The following is an 18490-nucleotide window of genomic DNA, read 5'->3' on the forward strand; positions in this document are numbered from 1 at the left end:
GTTTTGTTTTTATGAGCCGGTTAAGAAGAGGTAAAATAATAATAAATAATACATTTTATTTATAAAAGATTCGAAAATGGGATAGAAATTGAAATGAAATGTGGATGTGTAGACTTGATAAAAGTTCAAACTGTTCAAATAAGGAAAACAAGGAATGAATAAGGAAACCATAGGCATGTCAAATGTATGTATGTTGTTTAAATAGTTTGGCATATATAAATTAAACATATCGGTGACATATATGGTCAAAACATACAGTATTATATAAATAATAATCATATACATCATAATAATATATGTAAATATACTCATTTAAAATGGCAAATTTATATATGTTATGAACCTATATAAACCTATATCTAGAGATATATGTGATAGCAATATATTGTCTTATATTTAGCATATATGATGGCGTCACTAGCGATATAGGGACATATATGTCATATATTACATTTCCGTATGGGGAGTGCAGCTGTCTTCAGAAAGCAGAGACACAGCAAAGCTCCATGTGCAGAAACTGGTGGATTTCTCCCTAAATTGTTCAGATTGGCAACCCCAGAACAATGATAACTAATCATCTCCAGCTGAAATAATGAAGCTAGAAGGCAGATGGGTCTATATTTAGCTAGGGGGAGAGACGCAGGTTTGCAATGTCCTCTCTAAAACTAAAAATGCCTTTTATTCTACTGACATGTCATATGGTTCTATTCTCACAAAATGTACCCTGTATATGCCATTATATTTAGCAGGGCAGGTGGAGATTGCTATTATATTACAGCATCACTACAGCATCACTTACAGCATCATGGGCTTTGGGTGCACTCGTCTAAAAGCACAGGCATAAGGCCCAGGGCTCCTTTAACAAAATATAGTTTTTCTTTAGCTTACAAAACTAGATTAATGTAACAATTTAAATCATTTACAATTGTTTTAATTTGTTCTTCAAAAAACGTACACTCCTTTTTCACAGTTTTCTTTTTCATCCACTCTACTAAAAGTCATAGCCGTCACCCCTGTGAGTTAATGTGTCCATGCGTTTGCCACACAGTGATGCTTTCCCACATTCCCCATCAGATGTGCCTGTTGTAATGCGAGCTCAGTGATAATGCAGTGCTCTGCAGACTGAGGCATGTCCTCACCCAGTGTTCAGCGCTGGGGCCGAGAGCAGAGTGCTGCATTGCTTTTTTAAGTTAACTCTTTTTTTCCTGTTTGTCATATACTCGAGGAATGTGAATAAACAAATGGATGATAAACTCCCTACACTGATTATATCCGGCTTTACAAATCTCCAGAGGAAACACATAAGCTAACGGCACATTTATCCCTGTACACACACACATCCCGGTGTTTCCCCCATTAGTGTTGAATCATGGAAGCTACACCAGTTACTTTTGCCAAGAGATTTATTATGTATACATGTGTCATGTGTCAGACAGAGAGAAACAGGCATATAACAATATAAGGCTACATGAGAGGGTTTCTCCTTCCTCACCCCATCATCTCTATGTTTCCTCTTTCCTCTCAGCCCTCATGCCTTTATGTTCCTCTGAGGTGGTACAGTAAAGTTGAGCTTATATTCATCACAGAGAGACTTACAGCGTCCTTGTAAGGCAGAAAATCATGTTGTATACCTAATGCTTGTGTTTAAAACTGGAGTTTACCCCATGCTTTCACATGGGACAATCCACTATCCACATTAAGAAACTAGTTCTCAGTGTATACATTAGTGATATACATATGGTACATTTGCATCAGCTGAAACATCCCTTCTCTCGCTAAGAGCAACTCTACACATCTGAAGCATCTTCATCATCACTGGATCATCTCTGCTAGTGGACATTACCTCTAAGCTAACTATAACTCTCTCTCTGCTCAGCACACAAGTGCACACATAGTCTGACTTCACAAAAATTATAAAGAAAATGAATAAAGAATAATAATAATAATGGGAGGTCTGGTACGCCACCTCCCCTGGGGCAGATGTTAGCTCTGGGAAAGTTGCGTAGCCGTCAGTGTGGGCTCCTTATGAGCCAGATGCTTAAGCTCCACGGTTTTTATTCATTTTGGTTTTAAAATCGTTGTAATTTTTAACTGGATCACCTTCAGTTAACTTGAACTTTCTTGCCATCTCGCGTACCTTTTCAGCATCCAATACCCCACCACCTATTGTATATATCCACGAATTATACAGTCTGGCTTCTCTGCCTATGACTTCTTTAAGGGGACCCGTTGTACTAGCGGAAGCAGTTGGTGTGCTGGAAACTTCAGGTGTTGCTGAGCCGCTAAATCCACGTAGGTCCTTGTTAATCCAACTACCTCCTGTTGCCATCGAATGCTCTGTATAAAGAAACTTCTCTCCTTCCTCTCTGCCGCTTTCAACCATTTCCACGGCCATAAGAATCAGAGGAAATGTCCGGAAGTTTCGAGCAGATTCAGCTATGACCGATGCAGTGAAATATGTGGTGTACATGGCCTCATGTAGCTGTAGGAAAGTTGGCTCTCCAAGAAAAATATCTTTCACATAATTAGCATATCTTGTTTTTTTTATTTGACCTCGAAGGTTTCCGTAATCTACTCTGTCTGTCTGTCCCTCAATAAGTTTCTTGACTTTATTCTTTCCCACCTCATCTCTTTGATTTTGGTCAAGCCTTTTTCCAACTGGATACACATACATATTTACAGGATTAACAACGTATATCCAGTCTTTGACCATCAGGTATGTGAGCTCATCTTCTCCCTCCTTTGCATAATGGCGGATGATACTTCTGACATCTCCTGCTGTGTTAATCACATAACACCCGGCAAGAACATTATTTAGTCCTTGCTGATCCGTTATCCACTTGATGCCAACCAGCTGGTTATTTTCTTGTTTTGTTTTTACCCCTATTACATAATCCTGGTTTATGTTCTGGTTGACTGTTACTCTTTGTGGAAGTGGCAGGTCTGCATGAAAGAAGGCCCAGGACAGAGCTTCAAGTTCATTAAGAGCAGTTTGGTCAGCAGGGGTTAACTGGTCAAAAACATTCTGGTCAATAAATCTGCGTGGCTTATCAGGCCAGCTGTTTTTGTAGGTAACTTTAGTAGTACTTGTTGCTCCTTGACCGCCAGGCTTTGGTTTATTTTTTGGGGGGGCCTGTAGAAAGTTTCTTTCCTGAGTAAAGACTTGCTCTCCTCTACTGCCAGGCTCATTTCTGATAATTACGTCTCCGTTCCTGTCCAGGGTTGCCACCACCTTCTTGCTGTCATCATTGTGTCTCCACTGCAGCCCTTCCTCAGAGATCTCCTGGGTGATGATCTCTCCTGTGTGTCTGACCTGGAGCACAGCGCTCCTGAGGTGCAGCTCGGTCTCGATGTTGGCCGTCTCACGGAGCTCCCTCAGCAGGGCTTCAGCAAACTCTTCATCTGACCCCACCTCACAGGCCACCACACTGGTCGTTCTGATCCTGTCGCCCGTCCTGAAGGTGTGTTGAATGATTCTGGCGACGTCTCGAGCCGTGTACCCTGACAGTCTCGTCTCTCCAGAGCAGTCTCTCTCACCGTGGCCTACCAGCGTCAGTCGGCTGTCCTCTGACAGAGGCACAGAGGCACCGTGGATCAGTCTGGGTCTCTGGTGTTCATCAAGAGCGTAGACAGAGGTCACTGCTGGACGTTTCTCATAGAGAGAAGCAGCAGCTTTCCTGACAGTAGGGTCATCCTGCATAATGAGGATCTGCTGGTGGTCATACTGTGGGCTTGGTGGAGTTAGGTAGAGAGAGACTGAGTCAGGCTGATTCATGACCTGGTAGAGCTGGTGATTCTCCTGGACTGTTTCTAAGACTGCTTTAAGGCCAGACACAGTTTGTCCATCTTCTGAAACTCTTCCAGATATCTCCACTACAGTGTCGCGGTCTGCTTCTGGTCCACATGAGACATTGAACAGGCTTTCTTTGCTGACTGTTAATGAGTAATGAGGATCCACGCTGGACTCCTGCTGGACTCTGTCCTCGGCTGGCTTCTCTTTCTCAGTCATGACCAGAAGTGTTCGGCTGTAGCTGTGTGAGATCTCTGAAGCACTTATCTTCTGTTCATCAACATGCTGGAAAATGAAGATATATAAAACATTTAATATAAATAAAGTTTTGGTCAAGATAATAATTTATGAAACATGTGGTATCTCCTTGTTTTCTGATGTTGAACTCTTTTAATAACTCGTTTTATTAATTTAACACTGACTGTATGGGCAGAAATACAGGTGAAACTCGAAAAATTAGAATATCGTGCAAAAGTTATAATGTTGATGATTATGGCTTACAGCTTATGAAAACCCCAAATTCAAAATCTCAGAAAATTTGAATATTACATGAAAAAAAAAAAAGGATTTTAAATACAGAAATGTATAATCATGCATATGTATATAGTTATATATACTAAATATATTAGTTTCACCTTTTAATTTGAATTACTGAAATACATGAACTTTTGCACGATATTCTAATTTTTCGAGTTTCACCTGTATGTGTCACTAGAAACTGAGTTTAGATTTGAATTTGAATTGCTCAATTTAAATTATTGAATCATTTTAATGTATTAATTCCAATCATTTTTTAACTGACTGTATGAAATTGAATAAATTTGCTGTGAAACTGAATTTGTTTCTCACTGAAAATCCATCCATCCATTGTCATCCACTTATCCTGCGTGCAGGGTCTCGGGGGGCTGGAGCCAATCCCGGCTCACATCGGGCGTACACCCTGGACGGGTCGCCAGTCCATCGCAGGGCCACACATAGACAAACACCCACTCACACTCATACTTAAGGACAATGTTAGAGACACCTATTAACCTAGCCTGCATGTGTTTGGACGGTGGGAGGAAGCCGGAGCACCCGGAGAGAACCCACGCAGACACGGGAGAACATGCAGACTCCACACAGAGAGGCCTGGAACGACCAAGGTTCAAACCCACGACCTTCTTGCTGTGACAGTGCTAACCACCACACCGCCCCTCACTGAAAATTAATCTGTCTGTCACTCTTCGAAAACTGTGTGTGTCTAACCATTTTACAAAGAGGACCAGACATGTTACAAATGTTGATTTGATTTGCTTCACAACCGAAGTGCAAGGATGGGATGATACCGAACCTGTAAGTTTGGCATTTTTGTGTTGCTTTACTTTTTATTTAGCATGTTAGCCTGTTGAACTTGATGCTGATCTATTAATACGACTGTCACAGCCAGCACAACTGGATCACCGACCACTTGACATAATGTTGAGGGATTAATTCATTAAGGACTGAAAGCATGCAAGAACTGAGATACTGACAGAATAAGCACTTTTACTTTTGATACGCAAGTACATTTAATATGGAATACTTTTATACTTTTACTTGAGTATAATGTTGAGGACGTTTTGGTAAATATGGTATGTATTGTAATTGTACTATATTAAAAGACGATTGTTCAGCGTTTAGAGCAAACAGTGGCAGAGTTGTTGCCCTTTGAACAGCATTCCTGGGATTTACATCCTTATAAGGGTGAGCGCTCCACAGTCGCTCTACTACTGTTTATTTTCTTCTCCTGAGGAGGACAATAACTAATGTGACTGAGCAAGGCATTGCCCTCGAGCCTCAACTATGACTCCTGCTGCTAAATGCTGTCTCACCGCTTTCTCCTAGAGAATTATAGTACAGCTTTGTAGCCTGATATATTATTATTATTCATTAAATTAATTTTCCAGTGACACATATTTCTTCCCATAGATTTGTATTCCAGTATTGAATTCAGTTCTTCTAAACTCAACGGTGTTTACTGATTCTTCTTCTAAAGTCCACCAACCTGTTCCTCCTGAGTGCCACAGGACGTAAAGCCCTCCTCACACTGCTGCCAATGACCCTGCTCACTCTGGCCAATGCCCACCCTGAGAGAAGATGAACATGCTTATTATAGAGGCTGTGTTCACACTATAATCACACTAGTTCATTAGACAATGCCCACCCTGAGGAAGATGATCACTCTTATTACTGTATAGAGGCTGTGTTCACACTATAATCACACTAGTTCATTAAAACCTGATAAAGACCATGTGAAAACTTAATGACTTAAGATTGAGAGTACCTTCCCTAAGAAAGAAGAATAACAACACATTGGTATAAATTAAATATTTAGCAAAATTAAACATTTTATTTGTATAAAAATGTCAATCCTGTAAGATCTTGGTTATTATTATTCCATACTATGATCGATACGTCTACTTGTGTTTTGTTTTTACTTCAACTTAATCTGTGGATTATTTATTCATTTCATCAATTCATGAAGATTAGAGAACTGTGAAAAGGCCTGTTCACACATGTTGGTGTCATCGTATGTCTTGTTTTGGTTTTGGACAATTAGTTAAACCAAACATGTTCAATCTAATATAACCTTAACACAAAGGAAATTATTAATTATTAGAACATTATCGCTTTTGAGAGGCTGGAAACCATCAAATGTTTGGCATTTGTGCTTGGAAAATTACTACGATCAACTAATAAATAATGAGCTAATTGTCCTGGGGATTCTTTCACAACATCGATCATAACTTTTGAGAATGTTTTAAAACTACCTCGAGATGAACTGCTTTTTAAAGTTAGAATCCGCTACAATAATCGAATGAACCAAAGAACAGTAGGCGTCAGGCGCTCACGGCGAGACTCGTCTTTCAGCGGCATCAGTTTGGTGGTTCGGTCCGCACTAAAGACTGTATAAGACAGGTGGATGTAGACACCGTGATGTCACCCGCTGGTTTGTAGACTACCGCTTTGGAGCCTTGAGTTTGATATAGTGGCCGTCGCCATCTTTGATTTTTGGAACCAAGTGACCATATTAGGGTGGAGCTGTGGAGAGATATGCGTTACTATGCCTGACAGGTTGCCGTGGTAGCGACTTGTCAATCAGCTTGTAGCCCCGCCCTATAGCCTCCCCTGCTCTCTGGTCTATGTTCCTCTAAATGGGAACATAATTTACTAAATGAACATCATGCTGTGTTGAAGAAGACTTGAAACTAGCGACTGAGACCATAAACTCGTTAGGAAAGTGTTTACTGGGGTAATAAATCAGCTGAGAAGTAGCCTAATTTTCTCATAGACTTCTATGCAATCACACTTCTTTCTGCAGCCAGTGGGGGCGCCCCCTGCTGGTCGTTAGCTTTAAGCACTGGCTTCACTTTTCAGACCGAGAGGTTCCTGCTTGTTCTGCCTGAGAGTTTGAATGAAAGTATTTTCACAGATTTGAACCAAAAAGCTTAGATGAGAACAAAGAGTAAATGCATCCTCACCTGCTGCTGGATCTCTTAACTCTGGCCTCATGGATGGATGTGTCCCTAAGATGATAAAACAGTTCTTGTTTTATTTATTTTCCCTTGATTAAAAACACACTATAACAAACAGATGTGTAACCAAGTAAAGTACCAGTGTTGACACTAGAGCCTGACTGATAGACATCAAGATGGCGCTGAGTATAGCTGCCTCTGTGTTAGGTGTGCTTTGCTTTGTTCTTGTGTGTTAATTCAGTTTCCGGCTGTGCTTCCCGGTGCTCTTTATTATTCGTACATAACTTGCATTGTTTTATTCCATATTTATTGGAACGCTGGGCACGTTAACGCGTTATTATCGCGTTAACGCATTTATTAATTAACACCGACAATTTTTTTAATCGCACGTTCACGCAGTTTTTTTTTTTTATTATTTTGAAAGTCCGTTGCTCACTGGCTCTGAAAACACATAGGCCTACAGTCAACCCATGGGTCACAGGAGGGGTTTGATGTTGGTCAGCCAGAAGATAACCCTCCTGAACCAGCAGTGGAGGGAGGCTTCGGCAGGTTCTCTCAGGTAAAGGGAGACAGCGCTCCGCGAGTGAACGGCAGGCGCTCTGTGTATAGTCACCATGGCAACGGCTGCAGCCTTTTTAACTTAAATTAAAATTATACATAACTTTACCTGATAGGCCTGCGTTTAGTTTAGTGGGGATGCTCTGCCATGTGAATTCCCTCCTGTTGATGTCCTGATAACTATTTAGATTCTGGAAACTCATAAACAGCGAGGATCAGTCTCTCTTCCAATGATTTGTGCTGCGCGTCGTGTACAAAGAGTTCGAGACAATTCAACTTCGGCAGCGGGCGGGCATGTGCGCACAACCGCGCCAGTTTCACGGGAACGCACCCGCTTGTGCTCGACCACTTCACCTCACTGTAACTGGGACACTTGCTACTGAACACAGACTGCTTCTGCTGCTCCCTGATGACAGATACCTGTTGATACCTGTTCAGAAAAAAAACAAGAAAACGGGACTCTGATGGTAACTTGTTTAACAAGCTAGATAAAAGGAAATGCCCTGGCAGTGGCAAATAGCTTTGGTTTAATATTTGATTTGATTACATTAATGTTTAAGTTGAGATTTACAAGAAATATTTTATTGCTACTGTGTAAAGGGAATACTGCTGGTAAAAAGCACATTAGGCTATTTGTTTAAAGTTTCTGCAAACCACATGTTATTGCACTTTTGTGTATATAGCAGTACATTTAAATCAAAAGTGCGCAATACACTACTTTAGAATTCATTATTCAATTTAGCGTAACAATGCAATTAATCGCGATTAATTGAAAGACAGTCATGCGATTAATCGTGATTAAAAAATGTAATCGTTGCCCAGCACTAATGTTTATATATTTCTACATTTATTTATGTCGACTGTATGTTTGTCTCCGTGTAGCACCTCATGACCAAAGCAAATTCCGTTAGTAAGAATTATGTCAGAATGCAGTGCTTGAACACAAGCCAACCTTCAGTGCTTCAAATATGGATGTTTCTGCAAAGAAGCTACAAGTTCTAAAACCTGGATGCTTCACACACATTTTAAACCCCAAAGTTAAAGTTAACCTTTGACCTTTTACATATAAAATGTCATCCCATAATTCATCCTTGAATCTAAGTGGACTTTTGTGCCAAAGGAAATGAAGTTCCATTAAGGCGTTCCTGAGATATTTCTCCAGATACCTTTGGTCTGACGGGTTCTTGAGTCCTTCATGAAGCATGTGTTCAGCCAGTCCTCTGAGGCGGTGCAGGCCAGCGGTGTCGGGGCGGAGCGCCTGCCACTCATCTTTCACCTCTGAAACAAACATGTTATACTTTGTATGCAGGTGTTCCTCATGCTGATTGGCTGACGTCTTTATTAAAATGTCTGTTATATTTCAGCAGCTCAGTGAGTGTCAGAGAGTGAGTTAGTTTGGTATAGGAGTTACAAGGTTTCCTCACAGTGTTTTGGTTAAAACAAATAAGGGCAGTTCAGTATTTAGAGAGATCTCTCCTGGTAAATGGCCTCTGGGGGTTAGGGTTAGGGTTAGGTTACCCTAACACTTGGTCTGGGCCTCAGTCATTACAGTTCTTCTCAGTTCTGGCCCATCATCCCCAGTGTAAATCACACCTGTGGTAATGTGTAACTCTGTTCAGTAAGGGTTGGGGGCATGGCCCATCATCCCCAGTGTAAATGACACCTGTGGTAATGTGTTAACTACTGTAGAAACTCATATGCCTCGTACAGAAAGATGCAGCCTCGTGCATATTCAATCATTGTAATTCAAGCCTCAGTCATAGTTTACATCAGAAAACTCTGTTACTGACAGCATGTTGAACACATCGACTGATAGACCAAAGACACATGTTCACTGACACAAAGCTTTACTCTGAGAGAAGACTTTGGGCTTTTGCAGATAATCCCGTTTTCTGCTGTTTGAACACATAGTTTTGAGAAACCCTCTTAGTGTTAAGGATGATTCATGAAATGTACCAGAGCGACTGAGAAAAACTGTAATACACTATTGATTTCACACATTGTGTCTTGTGTCAAGCCGTTTATTCACCTTATTACCGTGGTAACCGCTGGGGTTGCCAAATCAAATATTACTGAAACTTTAGAGATGTAGAAGAGAGCCTGAAAATGTAAATATTTCTTACCCAATAGTTCAGTGAGGCTGAGGAGGCTGAGGAGGATCAGGAGACTCAGTGTCCTCCGGCTCTTTATCCCACCTGCCATCATTCTGCAAAACATTGAACACTTCTTATTATCAAAGTAGCGATGCACCTTTCCAGTTATTACTTCAGCTTAACGTCTGGTTTCCCTCTGCTGTCCTCCGGCTGCTCTGTCTCAGATCCTCTCCTGATGGACAGAGAGCTTTACAGTAACCACTGACTGCTGCAAGTAACTAGTTACACAGTTATAGTTACGCGGAGAGAAAACTAGAATAAAACTATCTTAAAGGAGAACTCCGGTCAATTTTAACATTGAGCTCATTTTTTTGTACATTTGGAGTGCTGTCAATACAGAGAACAACGACAAAAATCGGTGTTGCCTACACCGAGTTATTCTATTTTCAAGTTATTTTTATTCTAGGTTTAGTTACCTATGATCACGTGCGTGAACTCGGCAATCGACTACTTTGGACTTCAACCGAAAAGAGGATGTAAACACAGGTATTTGCGCTGGCTTAAATAACATAATTTTTATACATATCTTTCACATCTACTGCAGTCAGATTCACTCGTGTTCACTCTGAAGGAATCACTCACATTTTCTGTGCACTTGTAATGACACATCAAGGATGTTAAGAGGCTAAAAGCAGGTTTAAAACTTGCCCCATTGAAGTCAACAGGGTGCAAATTTTAAAAATAGAATAACTTGGTGTAGGCAACACCGATTTTTGTCGTTGTTCTCTGTATTGACAGCACTCCAAATGTACAAAAAAATTAGCTCAATGTTAAAATTGACCGGAGTTCTCCTTTAATGCAGCAGCTCATGACAAACATTTTAGTTCATAATAATAATTACTCATTTAGATGACGCTTTTATCCAAAGCGCATTGAATCAAGCCCAGTGAAATGTAGCAAAGGGCCACAGGTCGGCTCAAACCCATCCAGCACCCCACCAGTCCCCCACCAGCCCCCCGCCAGTCCCCCACCAGCACCCACCAGCACCCACCAGCACCCCACCAGCACCCCACCAGCACCCCACAGCACCCCACCAGTCCCCCACCAGTCCCCCACCAGTCCCACACCAGCACCCCGCCAGTCCCCCGCCAGCACCCCACCAGAACAAATCAAACAAATGACGTACAACACAAGCGCTACGCTTAAACACTACGTGAAAAGACTCGAGGCCCAGAGAGAAGGAAATGAAAGGAATAAAGTCGTTATTTGTGTTTGTTTTTGCGCACAAAAAGTATTCTCGTTGCTTTATAAACTTAAGATCGAGCCACTGGAGTCACTTGGACTATATTAATGATGTCTTTAATACATTTTCTGGGCCAGCAAGTTTCAGTCCTTTAGAAGCCTATGGAGGAGTTAGACAACTCTCAGATTTAATAAAAAATATCTTAATTTGTGTTCCGAAGATGAACGAAAGTCTTACGGGGTTGGAACAACATGAGGGTGAGTAATTACTGACAGAATTTTCATTTTTGGGTGAACTATCCCTTTAAAAGAGCCATAATGATCCAGTACCTGACACCATAACCCAAACTAAATACCCTAAACTTCTTTTTAAACAAGCATTTTCTTGTCACTGGGGAGGTGTGCGGCCTCCAGGTTGTTACTATTAACGCTTTAACATTACATTTATGATCATTGGTGATGTTACTACCAGTTTTACACATGCTCGATTAATACTTGTATTACCACTGTAGAAACTGTATGGTAGTTGTGCTCTTTAAAAAGCCTCTGCACCCATTAAAACATGAAGCCCAGAGGCGAGAGCTGTTAAACAGTTTATTGTCCTTTCAAAGATTTTCACTTATGTAGCTGACTGACAGATGATTTTAAGGTGCCCTAGAATGTGTTGAAATAATATTTTTATTTTGTTTCTGATATCTACATAGAGGGTATGTGGCTTATTTAAGGGCATTTAAAATGTCCAGATATGGTTTTACAGGTCCATTTTCAACTCTAGAAATTGGCCCTAGAATGAAATGGTCTTTTTTTACCTTATTTAGAAGGGTCGTGAATAGTAATGAGGAGTTCTGCTCTGATTGGCTGTTTCACTGCGGGCTCATTACAGTAGCTCAGAGAGACAGCAAACAGGTCCCTGATGTCCAGCGTGACAATGGAGAGATTAGGCATTCAACCGTACATGTTTGAGCCTGTTTCAGATGAAGATGCCGATTTTGAGAAACAACCAGTTGTTCTAAGATTGGAAATGGACGCTTCTGAGTGGTAAGTTTATTTTTTATTTTCAGTAAGAACTTAACTGTCACGTCAATTCTAGAACTTCCACCTAAACGTTAACTAGCATGCAGCATTAACTTTACACGTTAACTCATAACGTCAGCAGTCACAATTTTATTTTTAGCATGGTAAAAACATGTAAATTATTATAATGTCACCGTATAATTTTACAATGATAGGTTTTTCACGTTGAATCAAGAACAAAAAACAGCGAACTGTGTAGCGCGTGAATGTGTTGTTTGGAAAGTATTGGAAAGGCGTACATATTAAAGGGATAGTTCACCCAAAAATGAAGATTCTGTGATCATTTACTCTCCCTCAAGTTGCTCCAAACCTGTATGACTTTCTTTCTTCTGCTGAACACAAAAGAAGATATTTTGAAGAAAGTCGGTAACCAAATGTCTGATGGACCCCATTGACTTACATAGTAGGAAAAAAAAAAATACTATGGAAGTCAACTGTTTATTTACCAACCTTCTTTAAAATATCTTCTTTTGTGTTCAGCAGAAGAAAGAAAGTCATACAGGTTTGGAGCAACTTGAGGGAGAGTAAATGATCACAGAATCTTCATTTTTGGGTGAACTATCCCTTTAATGATCCCAACTGTTGCGTCACAGTCCGTGTTATGTGGAGATTCGCCTATTTTTCAGGGTTAAATAAGAAGGAGAAAACAATGGTGTTTGAGAACTGAACTCTTGTTATTTAACTATGTCAAGATAAATTCAATTTCAAATTCTAGGGCACCTTTAACAGCTAAAAGGCAAAAGAAAACAATAATCAGTGAACAAAGATATTCTAATAAATCTTAATCAGAGCACTCATTCAACATTGAACAAAGAAACATCATTAACTATATCCACTAATATCCATAACTTACCCAAATATTGCGTGCGGTGCTCAGCCGACTGGGAAAGCTCGGCACTATAAGGTGCAGTCCGACTCTCTGCAGCAGACACAGGGATAGACTGAGCACGGCTTCATCCAGGCCTCTTATATGCTCAGGTGTTGCCTGACAGGTTCAGGCTAAGTCCCGCCCCCTCGGACTGGGCAGGAAGGGGGATTTTCAACATCACTACTATGACCAGTCCATCTGTTATCTCACTCTTACAGCTACTGCACTGTGACTCAACTACAGGTGCTGTGTGCAGTCCTGCAGCTCCTGGGCTGATACAGAAGGGCTTTCATAGACCATGTTGACTTTGGATGATTTTAAATCAACTCATTCACATTTGTGATGAGGTAGAAGACACTATATGCATCTTCTGAAACTGCTGGTCCTGAGTTTTATTCAGGAACCCAATGACTGCATCAGTTCAACACATTCAGTCCTGCTGGGAATCAAACCATGTTACTCTGCTTTCAGACCATGCAACATGTCTCCCCTCGACACAGCAGCAGAAGCCAAAGGGACTCCTCTTTCTTCCAGAAGGGTTTCATCAACACACTTGCAAATAAAATGTGTATTTAACATCCACAACTTTTGTGAGAGTATACTGTAATGCAGAGATAAAGTTATGATCCCAAACGTATATTAATAGTAATAACTCGCTTTATAAAGCACCTTTTATAACACAGTTACAAAGTGTCTCGCAATAAAACACATTTTAAACAAAGAGAAAGTAATTTGAGGTGACTTTCCCTTTAATTGTCTCCTAAACTGTACAACTAACATATTGTACATGCACTCAAAAAAATGAAAACTGGTTGTTGTTTGTCCAAAGAATGTAATTATGTTTAAATTAAATAATGCACTTACGTTTGTGCATTAAAATTAAAATAGTTGTGTTGACAAAATTAGAAAAAGTGATATTTCACATTTACAAAGCTCACTTAAGTTAATTGAATGAAATGCAGTTGTGTTGTTTCTGCAGTACCGCACTTTGGTCAGCAGGTGGTGCTATATCTGCACATGCGCAGATGGAAAGCACATCCAACAGAGTCCCTCATTTTGACGCCATTTTGTGCTATCAAATTCAACATTTCACAATCAACATTTTTGTCTTTGTGGACACACAGGTGAGATATTTTACTTTTTATCCATTTATATATAGGCTGTCAGTAGATTAGAATGGTGTATTGCGGTTATCGTGTTTTGTATGGTATTTTAATGAAGTTGCCGCTTTCCTCGTGTGGTTTTCACATTTTTGGTAGTGAGGCCTAACGTAACATTCGTGTGTTTCGATCTTATGTAATATTTTATACTTGTTGAACTTTGATAATATTTAAATTCCCCCACACAAAGACACAAATTACTTTTTAAATGGCTAGTTATTAAGATTTTCTCAATTTATGTGTAAATGGATTGTTGTGTGTATACTGTATAAAGCAAAGCACTTTTTCACGTTTTAGTAACGTTATCAGTTTTAATAACTGTCTTAAATAACGTTAAGGGTTTTGAGCATTTTTATTAAAAGGCAAATGTTAACTCTCAAACCTCGAAAGCCTCAAATAACACATATGGCTATAAACACATTTGACACGTGACACTTATTAATAATTTATGAACGTATTAACTAATAATATATAAATTACTTATATCTGAATTAACAAAACATTTAAAAAATGTAGCATATCACTTAGTCATTTATGAATGTATAGTCATGTTTTGTAAATGATTAGTTTATCATTAACTAATAACTTATAAGTGACTTATAACTGAACGTTATTATAAAGTGTTGCAGTGTTGTTTATATTATTATTATTATTATTCTTTGGTGACTTTTCTCAGAGTTTTGGAGTTCTAGAGTCCTACATGTGGCTGTGCAGAGATTGTGGCTCGCATCACACATCTAGATCAAAGCTTTTAAAACACTTCAGGTTGGTACATGGACACGCATATCCATGTGTATATTCTTACTAAAACCTGAAATGCACTGCGGTCCCACTTATGCAGATCACATGGCAGTGAACAGCAACCTCAAAAGCAAAATTCTAGCGAAAGTACAAAGATAAATTGTCATGTTTGTGCTGTTACTGACATTCCTTCAGTAAATGATTACTTTCTCCACATAAATAATCATTTGCGCAGTCATGAGACAGTAAGTTGTATGTTTAAGGACTGCTCATTTAAAACAAATGTGTATGGCACATTCAAATCACATAAGAGTCGAAAACATTGTCAGTGTTCGTTGACTGATTTTAAGGAAGGAATAGTGAAAACACAAGAGGTAAGAGGAATATCTGATGACACTCTTTCAAACGAAGAAATCAATACATCTACATTAGAGGAGGATTCCAATTGTATTGATACAGGAGAGTTTCCAGAGAACTTGCCAAAGTTGGTAGAGCTTAAATTTGCTTCCTTGCTGTTGAAGCTGGAGAATCACCATCATGTCCCAGGCACAGCTGTCGATGAGTTGTTGGAGGACTTAATAATAATAATAATAATAGACTTGCATTATTTACTGAGTGATGCTTCTTTCCCTTTGTCTTACAGAATTATTGTACAAAAGCACAGGATTGACAATGATGAGTTTCTAGTCAAAGACCTTGTTACATCTTTAAGTACAACAAATCCTTTACTCACTGCAATAAAGCATGGTGGTCCGCTAGCCTCTGCATTTAAGCGTAAAGAATATTACAGGGAGAATTCTAAAGTTGTAGACTCCGTGGAGTATGTTCTTGAGGCCAAGGGAAACAGAACTTTTCAATATGTTCCAATACTTGAGTCTTTACAGAATCTACTTGGTCAGAATGACCTACTCGACAAAGTGGTCGAAAGTCACAGTTCTCAACAGTTAAGAAGAGATGTCCATCAGTACAGGTCAATTCAGGATGGTCAGTATTTTAAAGCAAATAATTTCTTCTCAGATGAGTTGAGGATATCAGTCTGTGTGCTTATATGTTGATGACTTTGAAATTTGCAAGTTATGTGCAATCTACTGGATTTTGGGTAATGTGCCATCCATGTTTCAGTCAACATTGTCTTCAATTTATCTTGCCGTTTTGTTCAAAACAGAAGACGTGAAGACATATGGATTTGAGAAAATCTTGTGACCTCTTTTGCATGATCTCCAAACTTTGGAACAGCAAGGTGTGCATGTCCAACAGCTGGGAACATTCCTTAAAGGAACAGTGCAATGTGTTGAGGCCGATAATCTTGCTGCACATTCAATGGCTGGCTTCATTGAGAACTTTTCAGGAGAGTACTGTTGTCGATTTTGTACAGCTTCTCGTGCAGATTCTCAGACCAATGAAGTGAAGGCAGGTGAATTTACACTAAGGACTGCAGAAGAACACCAAGGACATGTAAAACTTGCAAAGGAGAAAGGTGTGAATATCATGGCTGTGAAAAAAACATGTGTTTTCAGTGACAGTCTTAGCTACTTTAATGTTACAACAGGCTATCCTCCTGATTTGCCTCATGATCTTTTTGAAGGCCAGGGCCGGCGGGTGCACTTCTGCCGCTCTAGGCGAAAAACAATTGTGCCCCCCCCCCAAGGGCTGGTCCGAATACCATTTTTTGAGCTTCGAAGCTTCGGTAGTAATGAACATCGAATATTCGAAGCTTCGGAGAGAGGGGGCTGAACATATTCTTCTCTCTAATAAAGGCAGTATTCTCTATGTGTCGGTCTGTCCGTTTGCATTTTGATTATTTCGAGAACCGTTCATCCAATCGACTTCACAAGGGAGTGCAGTGTCGCATTTGGTGCAATATAGATGGACACGTGAGACGCGACACGTTCAGAATCAGCGCGAGCGGGAAGCGGCGCACCTCATGCGGGCAGGGCTTATATGCTCCGAGAACGGACACTGCACTAGTGATGTTAAATGCACACACAGGTCTTAAGGTAGTCTAATATTTTTCTGACTAACAAATTACTGACACAGTAAAGGGTAGATTTAAATAAAGAAAAACTAAATTTAAATAAAGAAAAAACGAAATTTAAATAAAGAAAAACGAAATTTAAATAAAGAAAAACTAAATTTAAATAAAGAAAAAACGAAATTTAAATAAAGAAAAACGAAATTACAATAAATAAAAACAAAATTAAGTTCAATTAAAAACTAGATTAATTTAGATTGATAATAACAGGTAAAAAGGCTAATACATTTTGTTTCTATTATTCTATTTTCCACAATGTCAAAGCAACGCAGCTTAACCCAAAACACAAGCTCAGGCTGTCATCATTCTGGTATCTGTCTCTGTCTCCCTCTTCTGGTCACACACACACATAACCTTAGCTCACCTTTACTCATCCTCAGCTGTTTCTAGTTACTACTTGTCATCACGCTAATTTCTTCACACCTGTTCTCTGTTCTCTCTAATTGTGTTTGCAACTTCTAGCTTCCCTTTTTCCCTGCTTCTTTGCCAGATTATTCCGCATTCAACTCATGCAAGAGGCTTCACCTTACCTGTTGTTCGAGTCGGACGATGGGTTGGACACCGGAATGGCTAAGTTGGGAGGAATGAGGTGTGATCCGGGAGGTGCAGGAAGTGACGTGGATGAAGGAAATGAGATTGAGGTAGACACGGGTAATGAGGGAAATTCAAACAACGAAGAATGGAGGATAGTGAATCGGAAAAAAATGAAAAGAAAGCAGAGAGAATCTGATGGAGATAAGGGAGAGGAACAACAAAGTTCAGAAATTAAAGTTATTCTGCGATTTCAGTCTCCTTGTACATCAAATCCCTTGAAGGTTAGTGATGCTATTCACAAGCTGGTAGGTGACGTGCGGTTTGTTAAAACTTTACGAGATGGGAATCTACTGATTATATGTAGAGATATAGTACAGCAGCGTGGATTAATGAAATGCAAATCATTGCTTGGGAAAGAGGTTAAGCCACAAGTATGGGAAGATAGAGGGAAGGTTATGGGTGTAATATCTGGAGTGTCAACTGAGATAACTGAAGAAGAAATCAGGGTTAATGTCAGAGGAGTGCGAGTAACGAGAGTTAAACGTTTACCTTTTACAAGAGATGGTGTTAAGGGGCCTAGCCTATCTGTATTGTTGACTCTAGAGGAAGACAAAATCCCTGAAAGAATCAGGATTGGGTATGTCAGCTATATAGTAAGACCATATATCCCTCCCCCAATGAGATGCTTTAAATGCCAGCGTTTTGGGCACATTGCAGCAGCCTGTAAGAGTAAACTCCGTTGTGCCAAATGCGGAGGGGAACATGAATACGGGAAATGTGAGAGGGGAGTTAAAATCAAGTGTTGTAATTGTGGAGGAGAGCATAGTGCTGCCTACAAAGGATGTGATGCACATAAAAAAAGCGGTTCAGATTCAGAATGTGAAGGTAAAAGAAAAGCTTACAT

General features: G+C 39.8%; 1 protein-coding gene across 1 annotated transcript; it reads right to left on the reverse strand.

Moving 5' to 3' along the window:
• Positions 1-1385: 1385 nt before the first annotated feature.
• Positions 1386-13207, reverse strand: LOC311070415 (uncharacterized protein). The gene is made up of 6 exons (XM_084094243.1): positions 13105-13207; positions 9966-10048; positions 9009-9120; positions 7291-7335; positions 5814-5895; positions 1386-4075 (listed from the first exon to the last, which is right to left on the reverse strand). The coding sequence occupies exons 2-6, from the start codon at positions 10045-10047 to the stop codon at positions 2039-2041; spliced, it is 2358 nt and encodes a 785-aa protein (XP_083950369.1). The 5' UTR covers position 10048; positions 13105-13207; the 3' UTR covers positions 1386-2038.
• Between the last annotated feature and the right edge of the window lie 5283 nt (positions 13208-18490).

Source organism: Abramis brama (genome assembly GCF_963993115.1).
Source record: "Abramis brama genome assembly, chromosome: 20".
Classification (NCBI taxonomy): Eukaryota; Metazoa; Chordata; class Actinopteri; order Cypriniformes; family Leuciscidae; genus Abramis; species Abramis brama.

Bases quoted from the DNA above. Each gene is read 5' to 3' on its own strand.
- LOC311070415 (XM_084094243.1), bottom strand. From the start codon at position 10,047: ATGATGGCAGGTGGGATAAAGAGCCGGAGGACACTGAGTCTCCTGATC. The intron at 5,896-7,290 runs GTGAGGATGCAT...ATCTTCTCTCAG, and splicing joins GTTAAGAGATCCAGCAGCAG to GGTGGGCATTGGCCAGAGTG. The intron at 4,076-5,813 runs GTTGGTGGACTT...TTCATTTTCCAG, and splicing joins GTGGCACTCAGGAGGAACAG to CATGTTGATGAACAGAAGAT.